Source organism: Staurois parvus, unplaced genomic scaffold, assembly GCF_062004578.1.
Source record: "Staurois parvus isolate SC_StPar_1 unplaced genomic scaffold, SC_StPar_1.0 ptg000566l, whole genome shotgun sequence".
In the NCBI taxonomy this organism is placed as follows: domain Eukaryota; kingdom Metazoa; phylum Chordata; class Amphibia; order Anura; family Ranidae; genus Staurois; species Staurois parvus.
This window is the reverse complement of record NW_028318362.1, coordinates 5,331,109-5,357,556: the sequence shown is the minus strand read 5'-3', so window position 1 is coordinate 5,357,556 and position 26,448 is coordinate 5,331,109. Positions and strand designations below refer to the sequence as shown.

Below are 26,448 nucleotides of genomic sequence, written 5' to 3'. Positions count from 1 at the left end.
TTAACTCTGCTGTAGAAAAAGGTGAGCATGGTCTGGTTGCATCTTTCATTGGGAGTATCTTTAAGGGGAATGTTTAATCAGAACCAATGCCAAGGTCAGGACTATGTAATGTACAACACAGTGTATAAAGTGCGGAGAACAGTAAGTAACATGCATCATAGTTTTTTAACCACTTCCCAACCGGCCATTGCATATAAACGGCCGGACGGTGGCAGTACAGGGTCGGGTGGCCGTTTATGAACGGCCTCCCTGCACCCTGCTTGTGCGTGCTCCCTGGGAGCGCGCAGCACCGCGATCCGGTGCCCGCTGTGTCCTCCGGACACAGTGAAACACTGATTGTCGGACGGGACCTCTGTACGAGGTCCCGATCATGTGATCACTGATTAGCCAATCAGTGATCACATGCAAAGTTGTAAGCAAGATGTCACTTGTGACATCATTGCTTACTACGTGTGAAATCTGTGAATGATCACAGAGGTCACATGGTACAAGGCTATTCACAACAGCCTTGTACCATGTGACAAGCTGTGACCAATCACAGCTCACTCTGTATTTCTCAATGAGTGCAGGAATGCACACAGAGAGAAAGAGAAATGATTGCTTTTACATCCTATATGGGTGTAAAAGCAATCATTGTAAAAAAAAAAAAAAAAATCTTCATCACCCTCCACAAGTAGTACAGTGTCACCATGGTGACACTGTACTGCTAGGGTGACAGTATGTAAAAAAAATAAAAAAAATAAATAATATAAAAAAATAAAATAAAAATGTAAAAAAAAATGTTTAAAAATTATAATTTTTGGTTATAAACTAATTTGTTTTTGTTTTTTTTTACTAAAAAGATAACGAAATACATTTTGGCAAAGATTTATGATGAAATATTATTTATTTGCAAAATTTTATAAAAAAAACACTTTTGTTCAAAATTTTTGGACTTTTTCATTTACATAGCAAAAAAAAATAAAAATCCCAGCAGTGAATAAATACCACCAAAATAAAGCTTTATCTGTCGCAAAAAAATGGTAAAAAATTAATTTGGGTACAGTGTTGCATGACCGTGCAATTGTCATTCAAAGTGTGATAGCGCTGAAAGCTGAAAATTGCCCTGGTCAGGAAGGGGGTAAAAGTGTCCGGACAGGAAGTGGTTAAAGTTTAGGCCTTTGACCATGTCATTTAAAGTGACAATGTTGCTGCCCAAGCCATGTACCTTCACTTTATTGCCTGAAGAATATTACTATGCATCTAACACCACTAGCTCTGCCAGATGCCTGGTCCCATTCTGTGGTTTCTCCCACCACCCTCATGTGACTATAGTGATGTAGGGACTGCAGCAGCAGGAACCTCAGAATCTTTGCAAGTGCCAGACAGTGAGATTGGCAGCCTAGGCTGTGAGATGAGTAAACATTCAGTACAGGCCAGGTACATAGTACTGAGCCTTTATCTTTAGTGCAGCTTCTTCCAAGGTCACAATTAAAATAAACAAAATATTGACTGGATACAACCTGATAATACCTAAGCTTTTGCAGGCCATAGACGGGTCGTTTATCGGCCAAATTTTCGTCTCAACAAAAAATCGGCCGATATTCACACCTTTAGTGGGGCAATGTCGTCGGCCGATTTCTCGTTTCTTTTTATCGGTCATGCTGGAAAATCTACGAAAAACGGCTGTTTTTCATAAGCATTGGTGGCAGCAACGACCGATTTTTCATTTATCGGCCGACAATTCGGCCGATAAACGTCCCATCTATGGCCTGCATTAGTGTTGGTTTTTGCTCTGGCTGAACCTTAAAATTCAATCCAAAGGTAAAATCAGAATTTTGTACAAAGTCTTCTTTAAGAAGAAGTAAAGCAGAAGTATTCTGTGTCTTCACAAAAAGACTACAAAGGATAAACACAAAGATTACCACTGGAAAAAAAAATTTCATTTAAGTCAAGTAAATATTTTACTTGTACTACAGAGCTGTCTGTGCTTACTGGATTCATTAAAAACACATGCTTTTATTATACCTTTACAGCTCCTGAGCTCTTTTATTGTCTATATTTTTCATTCTGCCAATATTCTTGACTGTAAAATATAAATAAGTTATGTTTCAAACATATAAGTCAAGATTACTATTCTTGTATGAGCAGTTAAAAGCAGATTTTCTACACGTTTTACAGCGACCCAATAAGATTAATATACCCCAGATGTATATTGTTTCATTGTTACTATAGGTATGTAAAGTTATCTTTGGTGGAAGCAGTAAACTAGGTTGTGGAATGCTAAATACTCGTCGTTCCATATAAACATTTGGATAAACATTTCATTAAAAAGATTTGTAATGAGAGGAGCCAATAGCTCCCAACTTTCTGAGATCAGCAAAAGGGCCCATTCTACCAAAAAATATGTTATTTAAATAAAAGAATAACCCTTGCTATGCCCTTAGTTATGCAGACTAAGAAAAATTAATTTGTAAAAATGCTATATACAGTATATAGTAATAATATTATAGTATACCCGTTACTGTTGGTTGTATATGTAATATATGGTGTTGAGCTCGATATTGAAGTCGAACGTAAGTTCGACTCGAACATCGACCGCTTATATGTTCGCCGAACACATGAAGGGCGTTCGGCGGGCTTTTTCACCCGCCAAGCGCCCCACGGTTGACTGCACTCTCAAAGTGCATTGTGAGAGCCATGATTGACCAAAACAATGCACCTGACCACAGGTCAGGTGCAATGTTTTGGCTATTCACAGCACAATGCACTGTGAGAGCCATGATTGGCCAAAGTCACGGTGACTTTGGCCAATCATGGCTCACGGCAAAGTCCACGCCCCACACTATATAAGGCTGCTTATACTGCAGCCTAATGCAGTGTGTGTTGCTGGACACTGCCAAAGACCGAGGGGAAAAAAAAAAAGAATAATAAAAAAGGGCTTACCTGCAGCTTACCAGGCCACGTGCCTTCGGCAAATAATATAAATAAAAAACAAAAAGAAAAAACTAAAAATATATTAAAAAAAGGAACAGCGTGGGCCCCCCCTCCCCAATCCATACCAGGCCCTTTAGGTCTGGTAGGAAGGTTAGGAGGGACACAACAGTAAAAAAATAAAAAAAAAAAAAGCGGGGAAAAAAAGCTTGGGGTCCCGCCTAAACTCATACCAAACCCTTGATCTGAGCACAGGCCTGGCAGGGCAGGAGAGGGCTTACCAGGCCACATGCCCTTGTCATTGGGACAGTTTTTTGTCCCAATGCCAAGGGTACATGGCCTTGTAAGCAGCAGGGAGGGGGGTGCTCGATCCCCCCCTTTTCTGCCCTGCCAGGCCTGTACTTGGATCAAGGGTTTGGTAGGAGTTTAGGAGATTTGCCCCCCCCCCATTTTTTGGGAGTGGGGTTCCCCTTAACCTCCCTGGCGGTATGATTACTTCAGATTTTTGGTGCTGAAAGCGGTACCATTATTTTGCATGTAAATATGTCGTTTTTTTATTGTAGGCTGTAATTTTTAGGAATAACTCACTGAAATCTGTCTGAACAAGAGTCTATTAAACATCCCGGGTATGATAAAATTTGAAACCCGAAATCATAAATTATAATTTAATAATCATAAAAAATAATAATATAATAATAAATTTAATTCAATAATATAATCAAACCAAAAACACTAAAATTTGAAATATAGCGCCAAGTTCATACATCGCTGAGCAAAGCCGCAAAATTGTTTTCAGTGTCTGATGACGAATTTCCCCCATGAATCATTATCACTCAATTCTGCAAGTGGTTCTGATTTACTATCGCTGTTCTCTAGCTGATCTAAACCCGCTTTTGACATAAAGGGACGCTTTTTGGACGCCATGGACGCTTCTCAGTTTCTAGGCAGAAAGAACAGACAAAATGCAGGCAGGGCACAGGACAAAGCACTAGGGACAATATGTATGTGAAATGGGTTGAAACAGCAATGTTTTACTATGAAAAATGTGTTTTGAAAAATATGACATTTAAAATTTTCAAATTTCCCGCCGGTTCCGGTGCCCGTACGTCCCGACGTCACAGGGACCGGAACACAGAAGCTGGATGCCGGCATCGGCCGGAGGAGATGGCCGGGACGGCTGCAGGGGACACATCGCTGGAGCGAAGGACAAGGTAAGCTCTGCAGGGACTCCCTATGCAGCGCTGCATGGTAAGCCCGAGTGTAGCTCGGGGTTACCGCTTTTGGCACTGACATTTTACCCCGAGCTACACTCGGGAATACCGCTAGGGAGGTTAAAAGTCCTACCAGTCTTAAAGGGCCTAGCGTGGCTTTTAGGGGGAAGCACATGCACTTTAAAATTTGTTTTTTTTTACTGTGGGGTGCCTCCTAATCTTACCAGACCTAAAGGGCCTTGTGGGGATTGGGGAAGGGGACCCCACGCTGTTTCTTTTTCTTTTTATAAAAATGTCACTTTTAGAAAAAAATGTCAGTCCTGCTGCAGCAGGTTCTATACATTGTACAAATGTGTAACTTTGCAGGTAGTTTAACCACTTGCCTACTGGGCACTTTTACCCCTTTCCTGCCCAGGCAAATTGTCAGCTTTGCACTTTGAATAACAATTGCACGGTCATGCAACACTGTACCCAAGCAAAATTTGTATCATTTTTGAGACATATATAGCTATTTAATCACCACTGGTTTTTTTTTTTATTTTTTGCTAAACAAACTAAGCCTGAAAATTCACAAAAAAAAGGTTTTTCTTAGTTTCTGTTATCAATAAGTAATTTTTCTCCTTCACTGATGTGCACTAATGAGGCTGCAGTAATGGGCACTGATAGGCTTCACTGATGGGCACTGATAGGCGGCACTGATGATGAGGCACTGATGGGCATTGACAGGCATTACTTGTGAGCATTGACAGTCATCACTGATGGGCACTGAAAGGCAGCACGCATATATGGCACTGATAGGCGGCACTGACTGGAACTGTTAGGCAGCACTGATTGGATCTGTTAGGCGGCACTGACTGGCACTGATAGGCGGCACTGACAGGTGGCACTGATTAACGGCACTGATAGGCAACACTGACTGGCACTGATAGGCGGCACTGACTGGAACTGATAGCTGGCACTGAAAGGTAGTTCTGATGGGTACTAATATGTGACATTGATGTGCACTGGTAGGCACTGATATGTGGCATTGATGTGCACTGATGGGCACTGGTATGTGGCATTGATGGGCGCTGACAGGTGGCATTGATGATCAGTGTAGATGTCCCCTCTGAGGAATGCTGCTTACCGGCTCTCCTCACTCGCTGTCAGCATGGGGAGAGGACTGCGGATTACCAGCATATCCTTGTTTACATGCGATCAGCTGTGATTGGACACAGCTGATCACATGACAGAGCCGACGTCATTGGCTCTTTACTCTGATTGGTGATCCGCTGTGTCCCAGGGACACAGCGCACCACCGATTGCTGCGTGTCCCCAGGGGTGCATGCACAGTTAGAATGGGAGGACGTCATATGACCTCCTCCCAGAATGAGAGAACCACTGCCCATTCGTCATTTCCTTATATGGCAGGGAAGAGTTGGTTAAGGGGGCTCCCCAGTCATGATATTTAAAGGAATTTTTCATTTTTTTTTCTTATTACTTTAGGCAGTGAATAATGACTGCCCCTTTAAAAACTGTACTTTTTGAAAAAAAAATTTTCACTGATTCATGTCCCTCAGGGCAGTACTCCTTTTATGGCCAATAGCTTGCATATATGCCTTCAAACTGGGCACTTTTGAATTTACAAGTTGGAGTCCCATAGACTTGCATTGAGTTTGAAGTTCGCAGTCGAACATTCATTGGGTTCGAACATTTGACTGCGAACCAAGCACGGGGGTGTTTGGCTATGCTGTATCACATATATTACATATATCTGAGCTATACATTGTACTGTACAACTATATGCTGTACACTGTTTGACTGTATGCAGTCTTATTTACATTTTACTGTCCACTCCGGCCAGTTGTGGGCAGTATTTTGAACATTAAATTCTCCATACTGATTGACTGTATCTATTGTACCTAGTGTACTCCACACTATTGGCTGCATACTATACCCCCTAGATCAGTGGTCTCCAAAATGCAGCCCAGGGGCCTGGATGCGGTTCTTTCCTTGCCTTTATCCGGCCTTTGGGGCACTATTCCTCCCACTAACATTAACAATGGGGCATAATTCCTGCCACTGACACCAACAGTGAGTCACTATTCCTCCAACTGACACCAATGATAGGGTACTATTCCTTCCACTTACACCAATGATGGGACACTGTTCCTCTCACTGACTCCAATGTTAAGGGAATTTTCCTCTCACTGACACCAAAGATGGGGCACTATTTCTCCAACTGACACAAATGATAGGATACTGTTCCTCTCACTGACACCAATGATGAGGCATTGTTACCAACATCGGGACATGGTTATATGGGTGTCGACTGTTAACGGTACACAGCTTGTCACCAACACACTATCAAGCTTGATTAAAAATTAAAAGTTCTCTTTATTGCAAGAAATGTTTGGGACTTCACAGGGGCCTTTCATCAGGCATGTGACAAACAGCAAACAGTGCACTTGTTGTATCTTTATAACATGCCTGATGAAGATCCTGAAACAATGCTAATTTTGTCATCTGTAATAGCTTTTCATTTTGAAACAAGCTTGTTGGTGTGCTGGTTACATACAGGTTTATTAGCCTGGAAATGGTTGATAGCAATTCTTTTTCCAGTCCATTTGCACTACCTCTTAAAAATTAGGCTTATTCAAATAAGTAGTCAGTTCAAACCACAGCAGCATGTAAGAACCATGTTTTTCCATCACTAACCGGAAACCTTTGCAGCTTAACCACAAATCAAATTTCATCAAAATTTACTGAAAAAAAACCACTTTATTTTAGTTGGAATTTTCCATTTGATAGTTTGATATTCTGCAATATTGGAGCAGAGACAAGAGCAGTACCAGGAAATTCATTGAATATCTGAAAGGCATTCTTCTAAATCTATCTATCTATCTATCTATCTATCTATCTATCTATCTATCTATCTATCTATCTATCTATCTGGTATAATGGATGTTTTATGAATCGGTACACATAGGGCACAATAATGAAAAATATGGTTTGGTATTATTTAACCACTTGCCGACCAGCCACTCTGCTCCCTGTCAGCTCCTAAAATGCTGATCCTGAGAGAAGAGTTTATCTCTCCGTATCAGCGTGTTCCTGTGAAGTACACCCCCCACCCACTAGTAAAACACTCCCCTCAAACAGTTAACCATTTGATTGCCTAAAAAAGTTAACCCATTCCTCCCCAGTGCCATTAGTACAGTGTCAGTGTTTTTTTTTGCACTGATCACTGTATTAGTGTCACTGGGGATGTCAGTGACCCCAAGTCAGTTCCCTCCCAGTGTCAAAATGTCGGCTGCAGTCCCGCAGTCCTGCAGTCCCGCCATAAGTCACTGATCACTGTCATAAGTCGCTGATCACCGCCATTATTAGTATAAAAATAAAAAATCCCAGTATCTTTCCAGCCATTTGTAGACGCTATAACTTTCATGTAAACCAAATAATTTACACGTATTGGGATTTTTTTTTTAGCAAAGACATGTCGCAGAATACATTCTGGCTGAAATTTATGACTAAATTTGATTTTTAAATTTTTTTTACTGGACATGTTTTATAGCAAAATGTCCAAAATATTGTTTTTTTTTCTCAAAATTTTCAGCCTTTTTTTTTATAGCGCAAAAAATAAAAAACGCACAGGCGATCAAATACCACCAACAGAAAGCTCAACTTGTGGGAAAAAAAGGATGTAAATTAAATTTGGTTGCAGTGTTGCATGAACACGCATTTGTCAATTAAAGTACTGCTACAGGGCGGCATGGGTGCGCAAAATCACACATACATATATATATATATATATATATGATTTGCGCTCCCATGGTTTTCACGCCCCTCCCAGATAGCGTCAGATTGCCCGTCAGTACAATAAACCTCCATTGCTAGCATAGTGTCTGAACGGATCAATATCTTTGATCAGATCAACACTATACCAGCGTTCACATTAGTATAGCGTCCCCAAAAACGCAGCATTAGCGGGATCAGCCCCGGCACCTGCCAGCACCTGCATTTAGCCCCTACGCTTACCCCCTCTTCTCCCCCAGCAAGTGCAGAGTCAGTAGGTCACTGTCACTTGATACATTGCACACAAAACCGCAGTGTTCGCAGAATCAGGCCTGATCTCTGTTAGCACTTGCCGGTAAATTTTAATGACTTTCATATGCAGCAGAGTGCCAGTACTAGTGCCACGCTACCTTTTGGTGAACTGGCGAGTACCAGCGGTCTAGTACATCTTGGTCTTTCACATACCTTCTTGATTTTTGGAGCTGTTTTTCACGGAATATCTGTATGCGTTGATTGTGGATCAAAGCAATTTATATGCACAACAATTTATCGCCACCAACCCAAATTCAAACCTTGCCAGACCAGTCGCATGGAAACTCATTACGGTTTCCAAATTTACATTTTTTAGGGCCTAACCCTCAACATGGGCATTACTAAAAGAAATGAATTGCGGTTTTATTGGTCTGCAGACCTGATTCATCATATGCCGTGTTCTCTGCTGCCATGGCCAGGCATAGATATGAGAGTATAATGTGTTTTATGCATTTCAATGACAATACACTCTGTCATCCTCGGGGTGACCCTGAATTTGATTGGCTCCACAAAATTCAGCCCCTCGCAAATCACCTTAACCAAAAATTTGCAGATGTCTATACTCCCCAGCAAAACATCTGCGTTGATGAGTCCCTCATTAATTTTTCTGGCCGCCTTGCATTCAAACAATTTCTCCCCAGCAAACGTGCCAGATATGGGTTCAAGATGTAGAAGACCTGTGAGAGGGCAACAGGCTATACTTATAAGTTTCGGATTTACAAGGGAATAGATAGTCACGTGGTGCCCCCCGGATGCCCAGACTACATGGGGAGCAGTGGCAAGATAGTTTGGGACTTGGCGTCATCCTTTTTCCATATGGGGTACCACTTATACGTGGACAATTTTTATTCAAGCGTGCCACTATTTAGACATTTGTACAATCTTGGAACTGGTGCATGTGGCAAAGTGTGACCTAATATGTGCCCACCATTAAGTGGGTGGATGAAGGGCGGTGTATTCCAATGGTGGGCATACCACACACTTTTTCTGGCAGAGATTTCTTCTCTTTTTTTCATTCAGTCCATTCAGGCTGCATACAAAAAAAAAAGAACATAGCATATACACCCAACAAGGATCAGCAACGTACTAGTACATCACTGGACTTTGAATGGTTATACTAGGATGATGCCTACAGCAGCAGGCATCATCCTGGTATTGTTTTTTTCACCCGGCAATTGGCTTTCATGTAAAAGCAATCCTAGTGGCTAATTAGCTGCAGGATTGATTTTACAAGCAGCGGGATTTGATGCCCCCCCTCCCCTGCCTTCCACGGCCTTCTCGGGTAGTCCCGTGCCATCGGGGGAACCTGAGAATGCAGCCGGTGTTTCTGCCAGCTGACCATAGAGCTGATTGTAGACCAAAATGGTGCCAATCATCTCTATAGTTTAAGAATTCGGAAGCTATGAGCATTTCATCACTTCAGTTTCGCAGGATATAAACAACGCCATTTGTAAATTGGGAAAGCATCTGATCACACCAATTTTGGTTTGATTAGATAATGTAAGGGCAGAGGAGATATCTAGAGTCTGATAGAACCCAGATTTCTCAAAAAAGAATATATGACAATGCCCATTGATGCAGTTTGTCGCCATTGCACAGGGCATGCGCAGTTTTAAAGCATGTCATGTTTGGTATCTATTTACTCGGCATACCATCATCTTTTATATCTTACCAAATAATTGGCCAATATATTGTAAAAAGTAAAAAAAGTGTTTTTTCTTTTTAAAAAATTGCTTTTGAAAAATCGCTGCGCGAGTACTATGTGCCAGAAAAAATTGTAGTACCCACCATTTTATTCACTAGGGTGTCTGCTTTAAAAAATATATATAATGTTTGGGGGGTTAAATTAATTTCCTAGCAAAAAATACAGATTTTTTTAATGTGAACAAAAAGTGTCATAAAAGACTTGATCTTCAGGTGTTTAGAAGAATGAGTGATGTGTGGCATAAACTTCTAATGCTGGGCATAAAACGACCCCACCCCCCAAAATGACCCCTTTTTGGAAGTAGACACCCCAAACTATTTGCTGAGAGGCATGTTGAATCAATAGAATAATTTATTTTTTTTACCACAAGTTTTTGGAAAATGACAAAAAAAAATTTTTTTTACACAAAATTGTCACTTAAATTATTTACTGCTCACACAAGCAATGGGTATATGTGGAACTACTCCGAAAAATGCATTCTGCTACTTCTCCCAAGTATGGGGGTACCACATGTGAGACGTTTTGGCAGTCTAGCCAAGTACAGGACCCCGAAATCCAATAAGCACCTTCAGGCTTTTAAAGGACTTTATTTCCTCCTTACACTTCCAGACTACCTATCACAGTTTCGGAGGCCCTGAAATGCCAGGATAGCACCTAACCCTCCCAAATGACCCCTTATTGGAAAGTAGACGCCCCAAGGAATTTGATAAGAAGCATGGTAAGTATTTTGCAGATCTATTTGGCAAGGTGTACCTAATAAAGTGGCTAGTGAGTGTATATTAATGCTCTTTAGTGCTTCTCCCATGCGAACATTGCATCTCTCATCTATTTCTTTATGTGCTTTCCTGAGGAGAACATCTAATTTCCCAAAAGAAATGCATTCACATCCAAATGACTACGTTCAGCTTCTTTAGCCTTTGATGTTTTTCAGTGGTCCTGGCTATTTCTAAACTCATTATAGTCTTAGTCAACCTTCTTTTCCCTACTAGAGTAACAGTATCCCTTCAGACTTGGTGCTGTTCTTAGTGTGCAACTGATTAATGTTTCAAAATCTGTAGTCAGTTTTAGAACTTTACCTACTGAAATGTTATGCTAGGCAGAAGGAACAACAGTAATTCCTCATTTCAAAAGTTCTAGCATGGACCACAAACAAAGTTTTAATAGGAGCACTTCTTGTCAGGCCCTTTTCTTCACATGGAGTATTAATGACTCTTTCTCCTCACTTTAATTTTATAAAGGAGGAGTACTTGATGAGCTTTGTGGAGAGAAAAACCTGTGGTACAATACCCCTGAGCTGGGGGAGCCCACAGCCCAACTACATCATGCCTTCTCATTCACCGGCCATACAGTGAAGATCCAGGACACAACCTTCCATCTTCCAGGTCTCCAAGGTCACAGTATCATGCATGCCAATGTTCACTCTCTCCTGGCAATTTTCACCATGCCAAACCGGAAACCCCTTAAAATGACACTGTTTTAGTATCATCAATTTCATTTAAAGCCACCTTGTAAAAAAGAGGATATGTAATTTTCTGGTTGCCTATGTGTTATAATGTTGCCATATTGCAAATGTTCAGGGACCATAATGCATGGCTGAAAAAGAGAAACAAAACAGAGCAGAGAAGGAAAGTTTGAAATAATTGGGGAAAAAGGAAAAAATGCAGTAGGGAAGTAGGAAAGCAGGGAAAATTGCTTGGTATTTGGTATTGAGTTAAACCCTGTATGAACAATTATGGAAAACATGGAATAATGTGAACCTATATCCATACATATTCCTAACAGCCAGTAATTAGCTTTATAACCATCTCTCACTGACCTCTGTAGGTGAAAGAACTGTGGAGCAATATAGGTTAAAAGATCACAACAGAGGAAATGCAATAACAGCTCATCTCCCCTTTTTCCTCTGGCAGCAGTGACTTGCAAACCTACCATACTTTTTCTGTAAACATACAGCAGGTTGTCTAAACTGTTCAGAAACTGCATCCTGATTTCAGAGTCTCTGCTGTGATCTTTAAAAGTGAATTACTTCGCAGTTATTGTACCTACAGAGGTAAGTTTTAAAGCTTGTGTACTGTTTGTTAAGAATATTTAAAAGAATAAATATCCACAGCCTGGTTATAGACTCACTTTAAGCTTACATAGAACCAGGGGCGGATTGACCATTCCGGCACTTGGGCACTGCCCGAGGGCCCAGGGTCAGTAGGGGGTCCCACGAGATGCGCCTGGTACCTTTCATAGGCTTTTTTGGGTGTGGTTTGAGTGTAAGCGAGGACACAGGGGCCCCATGATCCCCTATTGCCCGGGGGCCCCATGAGTTGCCAGTCCGCCCCTGCATAGAACCATAACGTACTCTTTGTTTCTCAGCTCCGAAATCTTCTCTTGATGTGTTGCAAGAAAAAGAATGTGGTGGGAATAGTAGAGAGTATACAGCTTGAGTTGGCAGTACTGTACATTTTTAAGCAGTGTACTATTCTGAATGACTGGTTAAACATTTATAACAGTCATCACTTGATAGATACATGCAAGCTTTTCAGCTATGCAGGGTTTACTTTTGTTTTTAGAGTTTCAGTTTTACCATGCAATTTATGCATTTCCTAAAAACAGTGGGGGTTTTTTTAATAGAAAATATATTCTAATTCTCCTGACATAATGTTTTTCTTAATTTAGAACTCCAAATATCGGTCCATTACAGTGCTAAGCCCACCTCCTAGAAAGTAAGAGCCTTCTGACTGCATAACTGTCAGTGGTCACCAAGATGTGTTTACAAGAAAGAGAAAGCAATAAAACAGATGATCAATGCTGAACAGTATGGAAAGGAAATATATTTGTCTTCCTGAACTAGCAGTGCTAATAAACAATTTCCTGTCTGTTTGAGTGATTCATCGCCTCCTAGTATACAGTGTATGCTGTGTTAGCATTTTTAAATAGAGAGGTATTATTAATACTGGGATTATTTGGAAAGTCTTTTCTATTGTTTGCGTTTTGCTCATTTGTGGAACAGAGGAACATTTGTTTTATTAAAATCCATTTCTGTTGTATATTTTTCTTTATGTTTTTTTCCCAAGACACAAAACTAGTACAGTGTTAAAGCAGCTAGCCCTTTGTTAAGGACATTTGCCAGCAGCAGTGCTTTGTGCATATACTAGTGCTGCCAGCTGCTCACTGAGGCCTAAATACTAAGGTGCTGCAGTCTCCTGATAGCAAATTCATGTGTTCTGTAATCGTTTGCTTGCGTTAACTTATTATTTCTAAAACTGCATCAAAACCTATCCATTTACACCGCGTTCCAAATTATTATGCAAATTCTATTTAAGTGTCACAAAGATGAAATATTTTGTTTTTCAATTTAACTCATGGATGGCATTGTGTGTCAGGGCTCTTTTGATCACTGAAAACAATCTCGGACACCTGTGATAATTAGATTGGCTGGTGAGCCCAATTTAAGGAAAAACTACTAAAGGACGGTTTTCCACATTATTAAGCAGAGCACCATTTTCAAGCAATATGGGGAAGAAAAAGGAACTCTTTGCTGCTGAAAAGAGTGAAATAGTTCAATGCCTTGGAGGAGGTATGAAAACATTAGATATTTCATGAAAACGTAAGCGTGATCATCGCACTATTAAGAGATTTGTGGCTGATTCAGAGCACAGACGGGTTCGTGCAGATAAAGGCACATTGAGGAAGATTTCTGCCAGATCCATGCATCGGATCAAGAGAGCAGCTGCTAAAATACCATTACATAGCAGCAAACAGATATTTGGAGCTGCTGGTGCCTCTGGAGTCCCACGGATATCAAGGTGTAGAGTCCTCCAGAGTCTTGCAACTGTGCATAAACCTTCTATTAGGCCACCACTAACCAATGCTCACAAGCAGTAACGGCTGCATTGGGCAGAAAAATACATGAAGAATAATTTTCAAACAGTCCTGTTCACTGATGAGTGCTGTGCAACCCTGGATGGTCCAGATGGATAGAGTAGTGGATGGTTGGTGGACGGCCACCCTGTTCCAACAAGGCTGCGATGTCAGCAAGGCAGTGGTGGAGTCTTGTTTTTGGCCGGAATCATGGGAACAGAGCGGGTCGGCCCCTTTAGAACCCCAGAAGGTGTAAAAATGACCTCTGCAAAGTATGTGGAGTTTATGACTGACCACTTTCTTCCCTGGTACAGAAGGAAGAACTATGCTTTCTGTAATAAAATCATCTTCATGCATGACAATGCACCATCTCATGCTGCAAAGAATACCTCTGCATCAATGGCTGTTATGGGGATAAAAGGAGAGAAAGTCATGGTGTGGCCTCCATCCTCCCCTGACCTCAATTCTATTGAGAACCTTTGGAGCATCCTCAAGCAAAAGATCTATGAGGGTGGGAGGAAGTTTACATCCAAACAGCAGCTCTGGGAGGCTATTCTGACATCTTGCAAACAAATTCAAGCAGAAACTGTCCAAAAACTCACAAGTTCAATGTATGCAAGACTTGTGAAGCTGCTATCAAATAAGGGGTCCTATGTTACAATGTAACATGACATGTTCAAATGTTTAAAAAGTTAAAATGTTGTGAAAAGTTTGATTGAAATAGCTTTTGCTTTCAGTAAATATACTGCAAACACAACAAATGACAATTTTCAGTTCTTTACAACCTATAAAGTGTTTTGAAACTTACTGTGCGTAATAATTTGGAACAGTGCATTGTAAGTGTTTTATGTTTAAAAAAAATCCTGTTATCATTAGGAGGTTTGTTCAATAAAATTTGAATTGTACTCTTAATAGTTGATAACATGAGAATTATGCTGACTGTTATTTACATCAATTATTTAGGGAAATGAGAAAAATATCATTTGCATAATAATTTGGAACATGGTGTACAAATGTAACCCTATTTTGTTCTGAATTGTAAAATTTGTGTTGTATTTAAGCGTTCAACTAACTATTATTTATTCTAATAAATTGTAAGCTCCAAAGAGCAGGGCCCTCAAATCCCTCTTGTATTGAACTGTATTGGTGCTGTATTTTCTCCTGTTATAGTGTAAAGCGCTGAGCAAACTGTTGGCACTATATAAATCCTGTATAATAATAATAATAATAAATTGTATATCTGTAAATCACTATTATGTAATGGAAGTACCAAAACATTACACAAAATAGTGTACCATATTTGTCATTATAAAAAGTGCTATACCTGTTTATTGAGAAATCTATCGATTTACACCTGTAGAGAAGGCATCACACAATTAAAGTGCATCTAAACCCAATAACAAAAATGTTGTATATTGCAGTTTACCAATCATTAAATCCTGTTGCTGCATTCGTTTTCTTTTTTAAGGCGTATTTCCTTTTATTGTCACCTGGTATTCCTGTGAAAAGCACATTTCCTGTCTCTAGGTGGCTACATTTACTTCCTCTGTAAAGGAACCATTGTAGCCACACTGGGACTTTAAACATGCCTGGCTTTGTTTGTCTCCATTAATGATGGTATGATGAAACTAGTAGTTAACACAACATGGTGTATAAATGCTTGTTTTTGTTTTCTCACCTTGCCTGAAATGTAAAAGGGGCTTGTACAAGATGCCATCTGAAACTCAAGGATAGTTGCTTATGCTAATATTTGCATGCTTGAGGTCCACACAAATAAGTATGCTTGCAGCTTTGGTGAAGTAAACTGCTTTAGCACTTGCACATTCTTGCAATTGATTTGGTTTTAAAAGGAAATATACGTTATATTTCCAGTAAGCTCACAATTTTTGTGACTTTCATGCTTTTTCATGCCATTGTGGCCCATGCACTGCAGTAGAGCATGAGCTGGGCCAATACAGTTTCAGGCATGCACACAACACCGTACAAATTCCACCTTATAAAAGACAGTGTCCAGTGCATATTGCATTGCTAAAAAGGACACAATATTCTCAAAAAAGGTCAAGGGGGCTGCATACCCAATGTAAACAAAAGATGTTTCAAGAGCACGTGCCCTGCGCTCCCCCATCACATTTACCGGGTCCTCACGGAAAGGTCCCGATTGCTATGTACAGCTTCATTGATTGATTACAGGCTGGGGACAATGAGAGGACAAGGCTGTATCACTTAACTGCAATAGAAAAAGGGCAGCTTATCAACCTGGCTGTATAGTTTGGCAGGTTGTGTAAATCTCAGGACCTAATAGACAGAAAAAGAAATCCTTTGGCAAATAGAAACACTCCCATGTATGTATTTAAACTACGTATTTAGCTTATGGCCTACAGTTGAACTTTAAACCTGATTAATGAGCAAGCTCCTATAACTGCCAATATAATTTAAGGCAGAGAAGCTCAGAACGGTGTATTCTCACAGCTTCATTATTTGGGAACAAGACACTTGTGAGGAAATTGCAGCATCCAGCAGAGGCTTCTGGAGCATAACCAGGTTTTTTTCAGTGCAAAATGCAGTTGTGTAGAGATCTGTGAAAGCTAAATTATTTGATTGCTGCTGACTGCTACACTTCACACTTGTTTTTTAAAAAGCAAGTACATTAAATGTCCTGTTGCTATGGGGAAATAAATGTCCATAGAAGTGACTTTAAATACAAAAAAAATCAAAGGCCTGTTAAAATCCTTTTCCCACTATCTGTTATCATCAGTGCTAGCAGCCAGTCCTGATTAATAGAAAAGATGCCACCTAGACTGAATTTCTTCATCCAGCTTGTTCAGTTCACAGATACTTATGTGATATGGGTGTGTGTGGATGGGGCTACCTGTGATGCAGAGCTTGAAAAAGAACAGGCAATACAGCTTCTTCTTTAAGCACTTTTGTGCAGAGTAATCAGCAGTTGCAATTGTAAATTCAGTTCTGTACAAGAAGGCACCTACTTTATATATATCAGTCATAACTAAGTAAGTATTGCAGGGCTTACATACAGGAGGTTGCTCAAGACAGACTTATTTAAATATGAACTGATGAGGCTTCTTGGGGGCAACCTTCACACAGGGTTGTTGTCCTAAAAATGGTGCGTAGAAATGCGCCAGATTAGTGGGGACACTGGTAATTGTAATATTTGGTAATTGTCCCTTAACTGTCCCTCCTTGCCAGAAACCTGTGCCTAATACTAAGCCTTCCCTCACAAATGGATCTCCATCACTACTTGAAACTTTCCACGCAACACCACACCAAAATGACACAGGAGGGACTATGTATAACCCTTTTGAGCCAAAGATGGCTTTCCATACGTCAAGTGAATTAGACACAATTAGACACAGGCCCTCCCAAAATTTTGTTTGGAGTCCATAGCAGCAGACACACCGGTGCCATGCTTGGCTCCCCCTAAATAGCATAAAAGTGAATAACTTGCCCTGTAAAATTATTCAAAGGAACTAAACACAGGTGGGAGCACCTAGTGGTGAAAAATGAGAACTACATTCTGGACACACTGTTACACAAGCATGTGTACCCACTAAAATGTAAGGAATATGTATATATGCTCAGACTGCGCATCTAAATTAAACGTTACATATGTGCATAATCACTAGACAATCTCATAATCCACAACATAATTTTCCAATAATTAAAGTCCCAAATCTGTGAATAAGTGCCCGTGCTCGTGTTCCAGCTTGATTCCAGTGTGTCAGGGACCACCGCGATGCATGAGTCTGCACATGCGTAGGTGTCCGACAAGACATGCAGGCAGGCGGGCACTAGGACCCAGGCGCGCCTGTCACCTATGACGGCGCTGGGCAGGCACTAGGACCCAGGCGCACCTGTCAGCGTCGGGCGGGCTACTTAAACCAGCCCTGCACAGACACAAGTTGCCTGATGGTCTTCTCTCTGTTCCTGTGTTCCTGCTCTTCCTGTTTGCTGATTGCCTTGTTGCTGACCCTGCCTGGACCTGATACTGCTGTCTTCTCCTGCCCTGACCTTTGGCTCACCCTGACCATCCTCTGCCTGCTCCTTTTGTTTGACCTCCTGTTACTGAACCTGGCTTGTGACCCAGTTACTATTTGTCTACCGATCTGTACCGTCTGCCTCGCTGTTACCTACCCGGCTTGCCTGACCACGTCACACCTCTTCACATCTGGCTCCTACCCACTACACGCCATTGGCAGTTGCCTTTACAACGATTGGTGTCACTCAGGGGTCGTGACCTGGTCCTGGTCTGCTTCAAGTCCATCCCCACCATCAGGGGCTCTGGTGAACAAGCAGACTTGGGCTTAGACTCCGCACCCTGGGGGACTCCGGCCAGTGGGCCACTAGAGGTCGCCATCAGTGTTTGTGACACAGTGTTTCACTTATTCACTTCCTGAAGACGATCTGTGATCAAAACGTGTCGAGGTTTGATGACGCAACTTACGCTCACGTCACTTCCGGCGTATTGAACGCATGCCACTCTGAGGAGCACTTAGCTTATTGGCTTCCATCTTCACAAAATAAAGCTGAGTACACCATGTGCTGGATAGAGTCATTTTTTTGTGAGTGTATTTTTTGTATTTATTTTAAACAAAATAAAATATATTATGGTTTTACACTATGGGATTCCCGTTCCTATTCTTTTTGTGATGCATCTAGCACAAGAGTGCGGGACCTGAAGACACTAATTAGCTTCATTGGAAACTTCCCCACAAGCGCTGTAGATCACTCTAGAAATAGATGGTCATCTACAGAGGGTGAGTTTTAGTGGGGCACTCTGAGCACTGATGTATGTAGCACTGTAAATAAGTTGAATAAGTGAAGCACTGTAACCAAGTTGGAACATGAGCATGGCAGTTATTCACAGTTTTGGGACTTTAATTGTTGGCAAACTATGTTGTGGATTTTGAGATTGTGTAGTGATTATGCACATATGTAATGTATAATTTAGATGCGCGGTCTGAGCATATATACATATTCTTTACGTTTTGGTGGTAATCTACACCTTTAAGACTGCAACCCCCCAACATATTAGTGGCAAGCTTATTCATGCTGGTTCATATGTGTTGTTCTGTAGTAGTTTTATTCTGTACTAGTTGTTCTGTGCTAGTTTTATTCTTAGGCCCCATTCACACCTGAGCATTTTGTAGCTCAAAGCTCCAAAAAGCTAAATATCCAAAATCCAATCTCAATGGTAACTATTCACATAAGAGCACTTTGACGCCTGTAGCTCAAAGCCTTAAACTCTGTATACATGGGCCAAATATAGGACAAAATCAGCCGCTGTAGTAGATACCAGCCAACATTCAGCTAGTGTGTAGAGGTCCTTGTTTGACAGAAGCCGATCTCGTGCCCGGCTTCTGTGGAATGAGCTTGCTGGAAAGCCAGCAGCCGATTGGCATCTAACAGCCAATGGCTGTGAGCGTTGACAAGTGTGTCCTGGCGGGGGGGCGGTCCTCCTGTCAGAACACAATAGCTCAGTGGGGAGATCGCTGTACTAATGTCACACTGTTAGTACAGAGACTTCCTTGCGTGCTGTGCTGAACAGAAAAAAACTTACCGTGTGTACCAGACTCTAAGCTCCAAAACCTACATTGGGTACTTTTGAGGCAGCAATGTTGGCCCCATAGACTCTAACAAGAATGCCTGAAAACACATGAATAGAGTTTTTCAAAATGTCTTTGCAGACCTATTTCAGGCATTTTCGAGCCTGTAAGAACTGGTCTTCTCCACCTAGTGCTTTCCATTGGTTAAAATAATAGCACCTGAAGCGTGAATACACTTGTAAACCACTTGAAATACATTTCTAAAACACTTGTATATTCTTGCAAAATCCCTATAATAAAAACACAAGAAAATTGCTCTGATCAGATATGAATGCAGCCTTAGGGTTTTTAGTAGTAAAGCAACATAGTATTTTTGGTACCCTACTATGATCTGCAAATGTTGTACGTGTGCATGCACTAATACTGCAATCAGTCTACACCAGACATGTATGTATGAAATATTTGCATTAGCTTGCCTATTTATTTGTTTATGCATTTATATATAATTTTTTTTCTCATTAGGGTGTCCCAGGACCAGGAAAGTATGAGATTACACGAGGATTTGATGTATCAAACAGGCTGATCAAGTCTGCTGATAATTCTCGACCTCCATTTCTTTCTTTGGCACAGGTAGGAAAAGACCAAAAGTGGAGTAATGAACATTATATATGCCTTTATCATTTTCAGTTTTTGTCTCAAAATTTTGTTCTCGAAAAGTGAAAAAGCTGCTTGGCATTTTTAATTTTGGACAGAAATACTGCCAACAGTAACAGTAGTACTTCTTATTTGCTATGATGACTTTTGTGTCATTACTAGGAACTCTTCATAATCATAACGTGAAATTTGGAAAACCAAAGCCTTCCACACCTCCAGCAACACTAAGAGTACTTACGATAAAATATTGTGAAACAAACATGCCCATAGACAACCATGTGTGTCTTTTAGTATATCTGGTAATAAGAGATCCACCTGTCATTTAAAGCCGCTTTGTACTTTAACTCAAGAGGTGCACGTGTGGTGAAATCTGCTGGAAAATCTTGCAAGAAATTTAGTTTAATCTGATTTGATTAACTCTTGCTTACAGAGAAGTATGAACATAGAGAAAGTTCCAATGGAACACATACAGAAACTAAAAAGAAACTTTTCAGAAAAAATTGCATTGTGGAAATCTGTCTATACTTCGCTATCTAAAGTACCACATGGCATTAAAGACATCAACATATGTGATAACATTACTACAATAAGTCTGTATGCAATTACAAAAAACACGTATGGAAAATTACAAAGACACATGTATGGAAAATTACAAAGACACACGTATGGAAAATAGAACTCACACAAAGGTTATCTTGAAGCCCAAGTGGGTAGAGTTCATAGTGTTAGACATCTACTGTCTATAGATAACCCACTTTTCTCTATCCTGACCATAAATATGGGTACTGCAAAGTATTATGGTGACAGCAAAAACCCAGGTAGTTGTCCAGGGTACATAAAGTATAGTAAAGAGAAGTATAAAATTAGATATAAAAAAGCTGGAAAGAAAAAAAAAGGGAGGGGAGGGGTTAGGGGGGAAAGGGGGGAGCCCACATCAAGGCAATGATGCCATGAAGGCGGAGGAGACCTGACCCATGAGAGGGTCAGTATCAAAGAGGCTCTCAGTCAAAATGCGTAGTGAACTCCGATTAGCATCTGAAATAGGACCATACAGTATGGTCCAAGTGAATTGGGAAGATTCTGATTTCTGATTTTCCCAGGAGAATTTTTCTTGCAAGCAATTTTAATCACTTTTAGTACTTGTGAATGAATTATCCCTGTTATGTTAAGGCTGAAGATAACAAAGAATATTTGAAGCCACACCCTTTTTCCGAAGTATAACAATATTTATTTTATTTATTTTTTTGTTTTGGCTGTCTGTGTCCCATAGAGGAGGTTTGCGCTCATTTCATGTGCTAGAGAAATCTCTCCAAAGTGAAGGAAAGGCAAATAATCTTATAAAGAGTTAAAGGCTATAGTCACAATTTGAATAGAATGGACTATGCAATCCAGAGGCTCCAGTAGGTAAAAATATACTCCAGAGTTTTCAAAAATATTGATTAATATAATTGCCATACTTTTAGACCATTTTAAGTGTTCCTGAAGCCAGGCAGAAAAATTGCAATATTGTTAGCAAAGACGAGGGCATCCTGGATAGTTTCTAGAATGTAACATATGCAGAAGACTTGCCCCCAGCATCACAGGAGTAAGCAATTTTTCTTCTTCAAAAGCTGCATATGTGCAGCTCACTCTCCATCTTTAGCAGCAGCTGCTGAGCTCAGCACTCACTTTTGTGGTGCTGGGGTGAGCACTTAAAGTGTTACTAAACCAACAACAGTAAAATCAGTCTCTATGTGCAGTAAAGCATTCTTGCTATACTCACTGTGGAAACTTAGGGGTTAATCCTCTGCATTGTGTAAAAAGGTTTGATCCTGACTTCTCTAATTCTCCTCTTCTTCCAGTGTCCCCCTCTTATCTCCTGATAAGATATATGGTGAGGAGTCACTCTGCACATGCTCAGTTTGGGTAGTATTGCTAGAGAGGTTTTTTTTCTTCTTGGGAAGGTGCATGTGATCAGCACAGTGCCAATCAACACTGTCCAGACAGAAGTCAGGGGTTCTGCATCCTCCTAGAACAGAATGAAAACTACTCCTACAAGCTTTAACATGTGCTTTGCTGGACACTGATAGAAGTCATAAGACTGCACTAACTGCTGAAGAGAAAAGGTATTTAACAGTTTATATTTACTAAAATAATTGCACTTCCATGTTCTGTGTACTGTGGGAGACCAGATTTGGTGAATGCAAGGTCCTGGGTTTAGTAACACGTTAACACATGCTACATCCTAGCATCTAGCCAGGATGGGGTAATGCTTAGAATATTTCTGCGAGGCTTTGGCCATGCCCCAAATGACTTACAGATTTGGCAATTGCATTAAGCATTATTTTTCAAAACTGCACAGTGAAATTTTATCTACTGGGGTCCTTTTTTCAAAAAGTGAGCTTAAACTAAGTGATAAAGTGATAGAATTTTTAAACTTATGGCGGAATTCTTATTTAAGATCATGAAATGGATTTTAGGGTGCTGCAGAACAGATGTTTGATTCATACACTTTACCTAGCTCATATTTTCACAAAATCTATTGTTTGGGATTTGGGAAAGGGTCTGATCAAGGCCACCTATGAACCAGTTGGTGTAAATAGAGTTTGTGTTATTAGAATGGTCTGTATGAGGTTTCGGAAACATGGAAGGTTTGGGGAGGAAGGTAGTGTGAAACACAATATCCCTAGACACTTTGCCAAGTTCAAGTCATCAGAATGGCTTCATATCTGGGTAACTGTTGTGTTCTCAACTCTGATTACTGAGTGCACCAGGTCTAACTCTGATGCTGGTTGGTCTGTGTAGTCATACCGTGCACCTCTGTATGAAGAAAATGAAAGTAAAGCTGTCTGACACACATCAAATTACAGCCAATTGCTACTAAATTGGAACAAATTTCCTCCACCGGTGACTCCGTTGGGAACACCCAAATCAAAAAAAGTTGATGCTTCAAACAAATTTGTCAAAGCTGGGTGGAAAATTGTTGGCTGAACAGTGCCTACATCCAATCAGATACAGGCTCTGTTCAGGTATTCTACAGTAACCCGCAGTGGGAAATGTAAGGTGGAGAAAGTGTTTGTCTTTTAAAATGTTTTTTTTTTAATGATTAGTAATACAGTTTGCTGTGTACCCCAAAATTATATAATGAATATAATGATATATAGACATTTTTTTTGCCTTGCTTAATGTATTCAATATTCAAGCACTAATTTAGATAATATTTAAAAGCAGCAAAACACAGACTTGCAAAATGTTGTTGCTAGGACTCTGAGATAAAAATAAAATTATATATGTATTTTTAAAATAATTAAAATTTAGTTTTGTACATTGAACTGTGTGGGTGACAGCATCGATACAGAATTTAAATTAAATATGTCTGCATATGGTAATTAAGGTAATTCTTTTGCAGACTCCATTTTTTGTATTTCATGTTTAGCAGATATAAACTGCCATGATTGTTCAGTGCCACCAAGAGTCTTTCTAGAGCTCATGCTAAGCTATTTCCTAGTTAGTTTTTAATTATGTCCCTTTAAAATTTCTTCATAGCATTTTTCTAATCTCCTGCAAACTCCCTGACAACCTATGTAAATTATAGAGATGCTGCCAACATGTACGTTGATTAGTACCTGCAGTGTGCCTACTGGTTTGTTATGATACACCAAGGTTAGATCTCTCAGAGCAATCCAACATGAGTCAATGGCAGGATCGGTGCTAGACCAGCTACTTAGGCCCCCCCCCCCAAAACAAAAGATAAATAAATTAAAATATTTTTAAAACAGCAGGAAATATTAAATCAAAAAAACATGAAACTGCTAAATTTCTTTTAATTTGCAAAAATAAGAGCCATAAGATGCCACCAACAGCAATATTAAAGACTAGATCAGTGTCATGGATGGACTGTGTCTGTGGCTGGCATTGGCGGAGTGACAGCTGCAGTGAGTGGAGGATGATGGATCCACACTCTGACAGATCACAGGCTGGAATTCCCCAGGCAATGGGGGGAGATAAAACGCTGTGACAGCAGGCAGCCCAGCCCACACACACAGAGAACACCTGAACTGAGCAGTCCTACACAGTGACAGATCCAACACAACAGACCACCATCAACACAGACACAGATCAGCAGGCCCAGCAGGCACTAGAAAAGCACTTTGGGATCGTGATGATTTCATCACTCACTGACACATTGCACATGTGATGGATGGCTGACCGGGTCACACTCACACAGATACAAGACATCAGACATTACCTTCCTCTGCAGGCGCAGCTCCGCCTCTGCTGATGAATGGGAAGAGAAGAGCTGGAACTCCACAGTGATCAGCAGCCACCAGCTAGCTTGCAGTAAAGGACTGCATCTGAGAGGAACACTAGAAGCTCAGCAGCTACACTGGCCCCAGACTCCGGGCATCTTCCTCTGTCCTTTCTTCTTCCCCTCTGCCACCCCTCCTCTCAGTTGGAGGATCATTCATGATGTGGCGGTGTCACACACAGAGAGAGTGTCAGCCTGTGCTGTGCCCTGACACTCCTAAGTGGCAGTGCGCCCTAGGCAGACGCCTAGTTTGCCTAGTGGAAGCACCGGCCCTGGTCACTAGGGTTCAATTACTAAATACAAATTGGCTGTTTACTTTGCAAGGGAATTTGCCCCAAAGCTTAGTGAATGCGGTGAAATTCACTTTGCAAAGATCACCCAAATGCATGGACAGCTTTGCAAAGTGCAACTTCCCTTATAAAATGAACAGTCTGTTTACTTTTGTTAAATTTACCCCAATTTGTTACAGTAGTATGCAGAGTTCCCAGAGAAGAGAATCTGGAGCTGTGCAATGTTATCCTTATGTACAATCACTAACACTGGGGAAGCTTCTGTGTTTCAATGGTCTTGACACAGGTTTGCTTTAAGAGTGTTCTATCGTTTTTTGGATAAGCTCAAATTAATTCAAGTCACTAAACATTTTACAGCCTATGCAGCTGCCAGTAATTTCAGAATATTTAATATAATTTTCTTGTGTGCTACACTAGCGATTTCTACCTGTGAAATCAATCACCCCAGCCCCAGGTGCCTATAATGAACAGCGAACAGCATTTGAGTCTTTGAAGAAAACATCAAGCATGGCACAAATACCATTCGGTTATAAGTCAGTGCGCTTTATACAAGACTCAAGATTGCAGAAATCACCAGGTAAGCAATTAAACTGGGAACAGGACTGGGGGCCTATTAACATATATCTACTTAAAATACACATGCAATGTGCTACAGCGTGTATTATGGTTTTTATGCATATTGATCACATATTAACACGTATTTTCTTTATGTGTTGTACATATTGTAAGGGCACTGCATTCATTTACTTAGCAGTGGCATGTGCTATAACACAAATTAAGTGAAGCATGGTTAGCATTTTGCTTTGCAGCTCTTGGTCCAAAGTTTTGGATCTCACCTAGGATACTATCTGTATGGAGTTTGTATGTTCTCCCTGTGTTACAAGGGTTTCCTCCAGGTGCTGTGGTGGGTCCCAACACATACTGGTAGGCTGGTTTACTCCTTTACAAATATGCCTTAGTGTGTATATTTGTGTGGTAAGGATTTCAAGTTGTTATTTCCTTTAGAGAACATGGAATGATATTATTCCACCACTGTATAAATGCACAAAATAGAAATATATATTTTATTCCTATGGAAAATAGCAAGTAAACTGCAGCAAGGGGGACTTTTTAGTGGATCATGTGTAAACCAGGGGTGAACTGACCATTTAGGCACTCATGCACTATCCGAGGGTCTGGGGTTAGTAGGGGGCCCCATGAGATGCCCCTGATACCTTTCATACGCTTTGTGTGGTTTGTGTGTGGGTGAGGACACAGGGGTCCCATGATTTCCTATTGCCCGGGGGCCCCATGAGTTGTCAGTCCACCCCTGGTGCAAACACATTAACAAAATCCGGGTACAGAACTCTCCATGTGTTTAGAGTGTAGTTGTAGTTGCAATAAAGCTTGCCTGAAGTGCACAAGTATAAATAGGCTGTATTAGATATTTCATAATTGTATTCTGCTTTTTTTAAGCCTCTCTACAAGAACATTATATTCTATTTAAAATAACACTGTCTTTCCCTCTCCGATATTTCTATGATGGACAAATAATGACTCTTTTAGGTCCTTTGCATCTCCTTTTCTACTGTTTTTATTTGCTGGAAGAACCCTAAACTGTAACCCCATCCAATATTGATTGCTCAGTTTTGGATGGATTACACAGTGTTCAGTCCTAAAGAAACTGATGGTCTCAAACAGGAGAGTCAGTCCCCAAATAGCATTTGACAAAATAGACCATATCTAGCTTAGTTTTTTCTACAAAGTATTAAAAGTTGTATTGTCATTACTGCCCCACTTCACAAAATGCTAGCCGTCCAGCAATAATGCTGATACATTGGTTTTTGTGATCTGGAAAAAGTATGCAGCCTGTAAATATGACCTTACAAACAGCACTCTTAAAGTAATA

General features: G+C 40.5%; 1 protein-coding gene across 1 annotated transcript in view; it reads left to right on the top strand.

Annotated features, from left to right (window-relative positions):
- Positions 1 to 26,448, top strand: part of STPG2 (sperm tail PG-rich repeat containing 2) — a 781,346-nt gene that overhangs the window by 196,997 nt on the left and 557,901 nt on the right. Inside the window, exons 8-9 of the mRNA XM_089691642.1 lie at positions 19,851 to 19,958; positions 24,978 to 25,137. Coding sequence (XP_089547768.1) covers positions 19,851 to 19,958; positions 24,978 to 25,137 — 268 coding nt within the window. The remainder of the gene's footprint in view (positions 1 to 19,850; positions 19,959 to 24,977; positions 25,138 to 26,448) is intronic.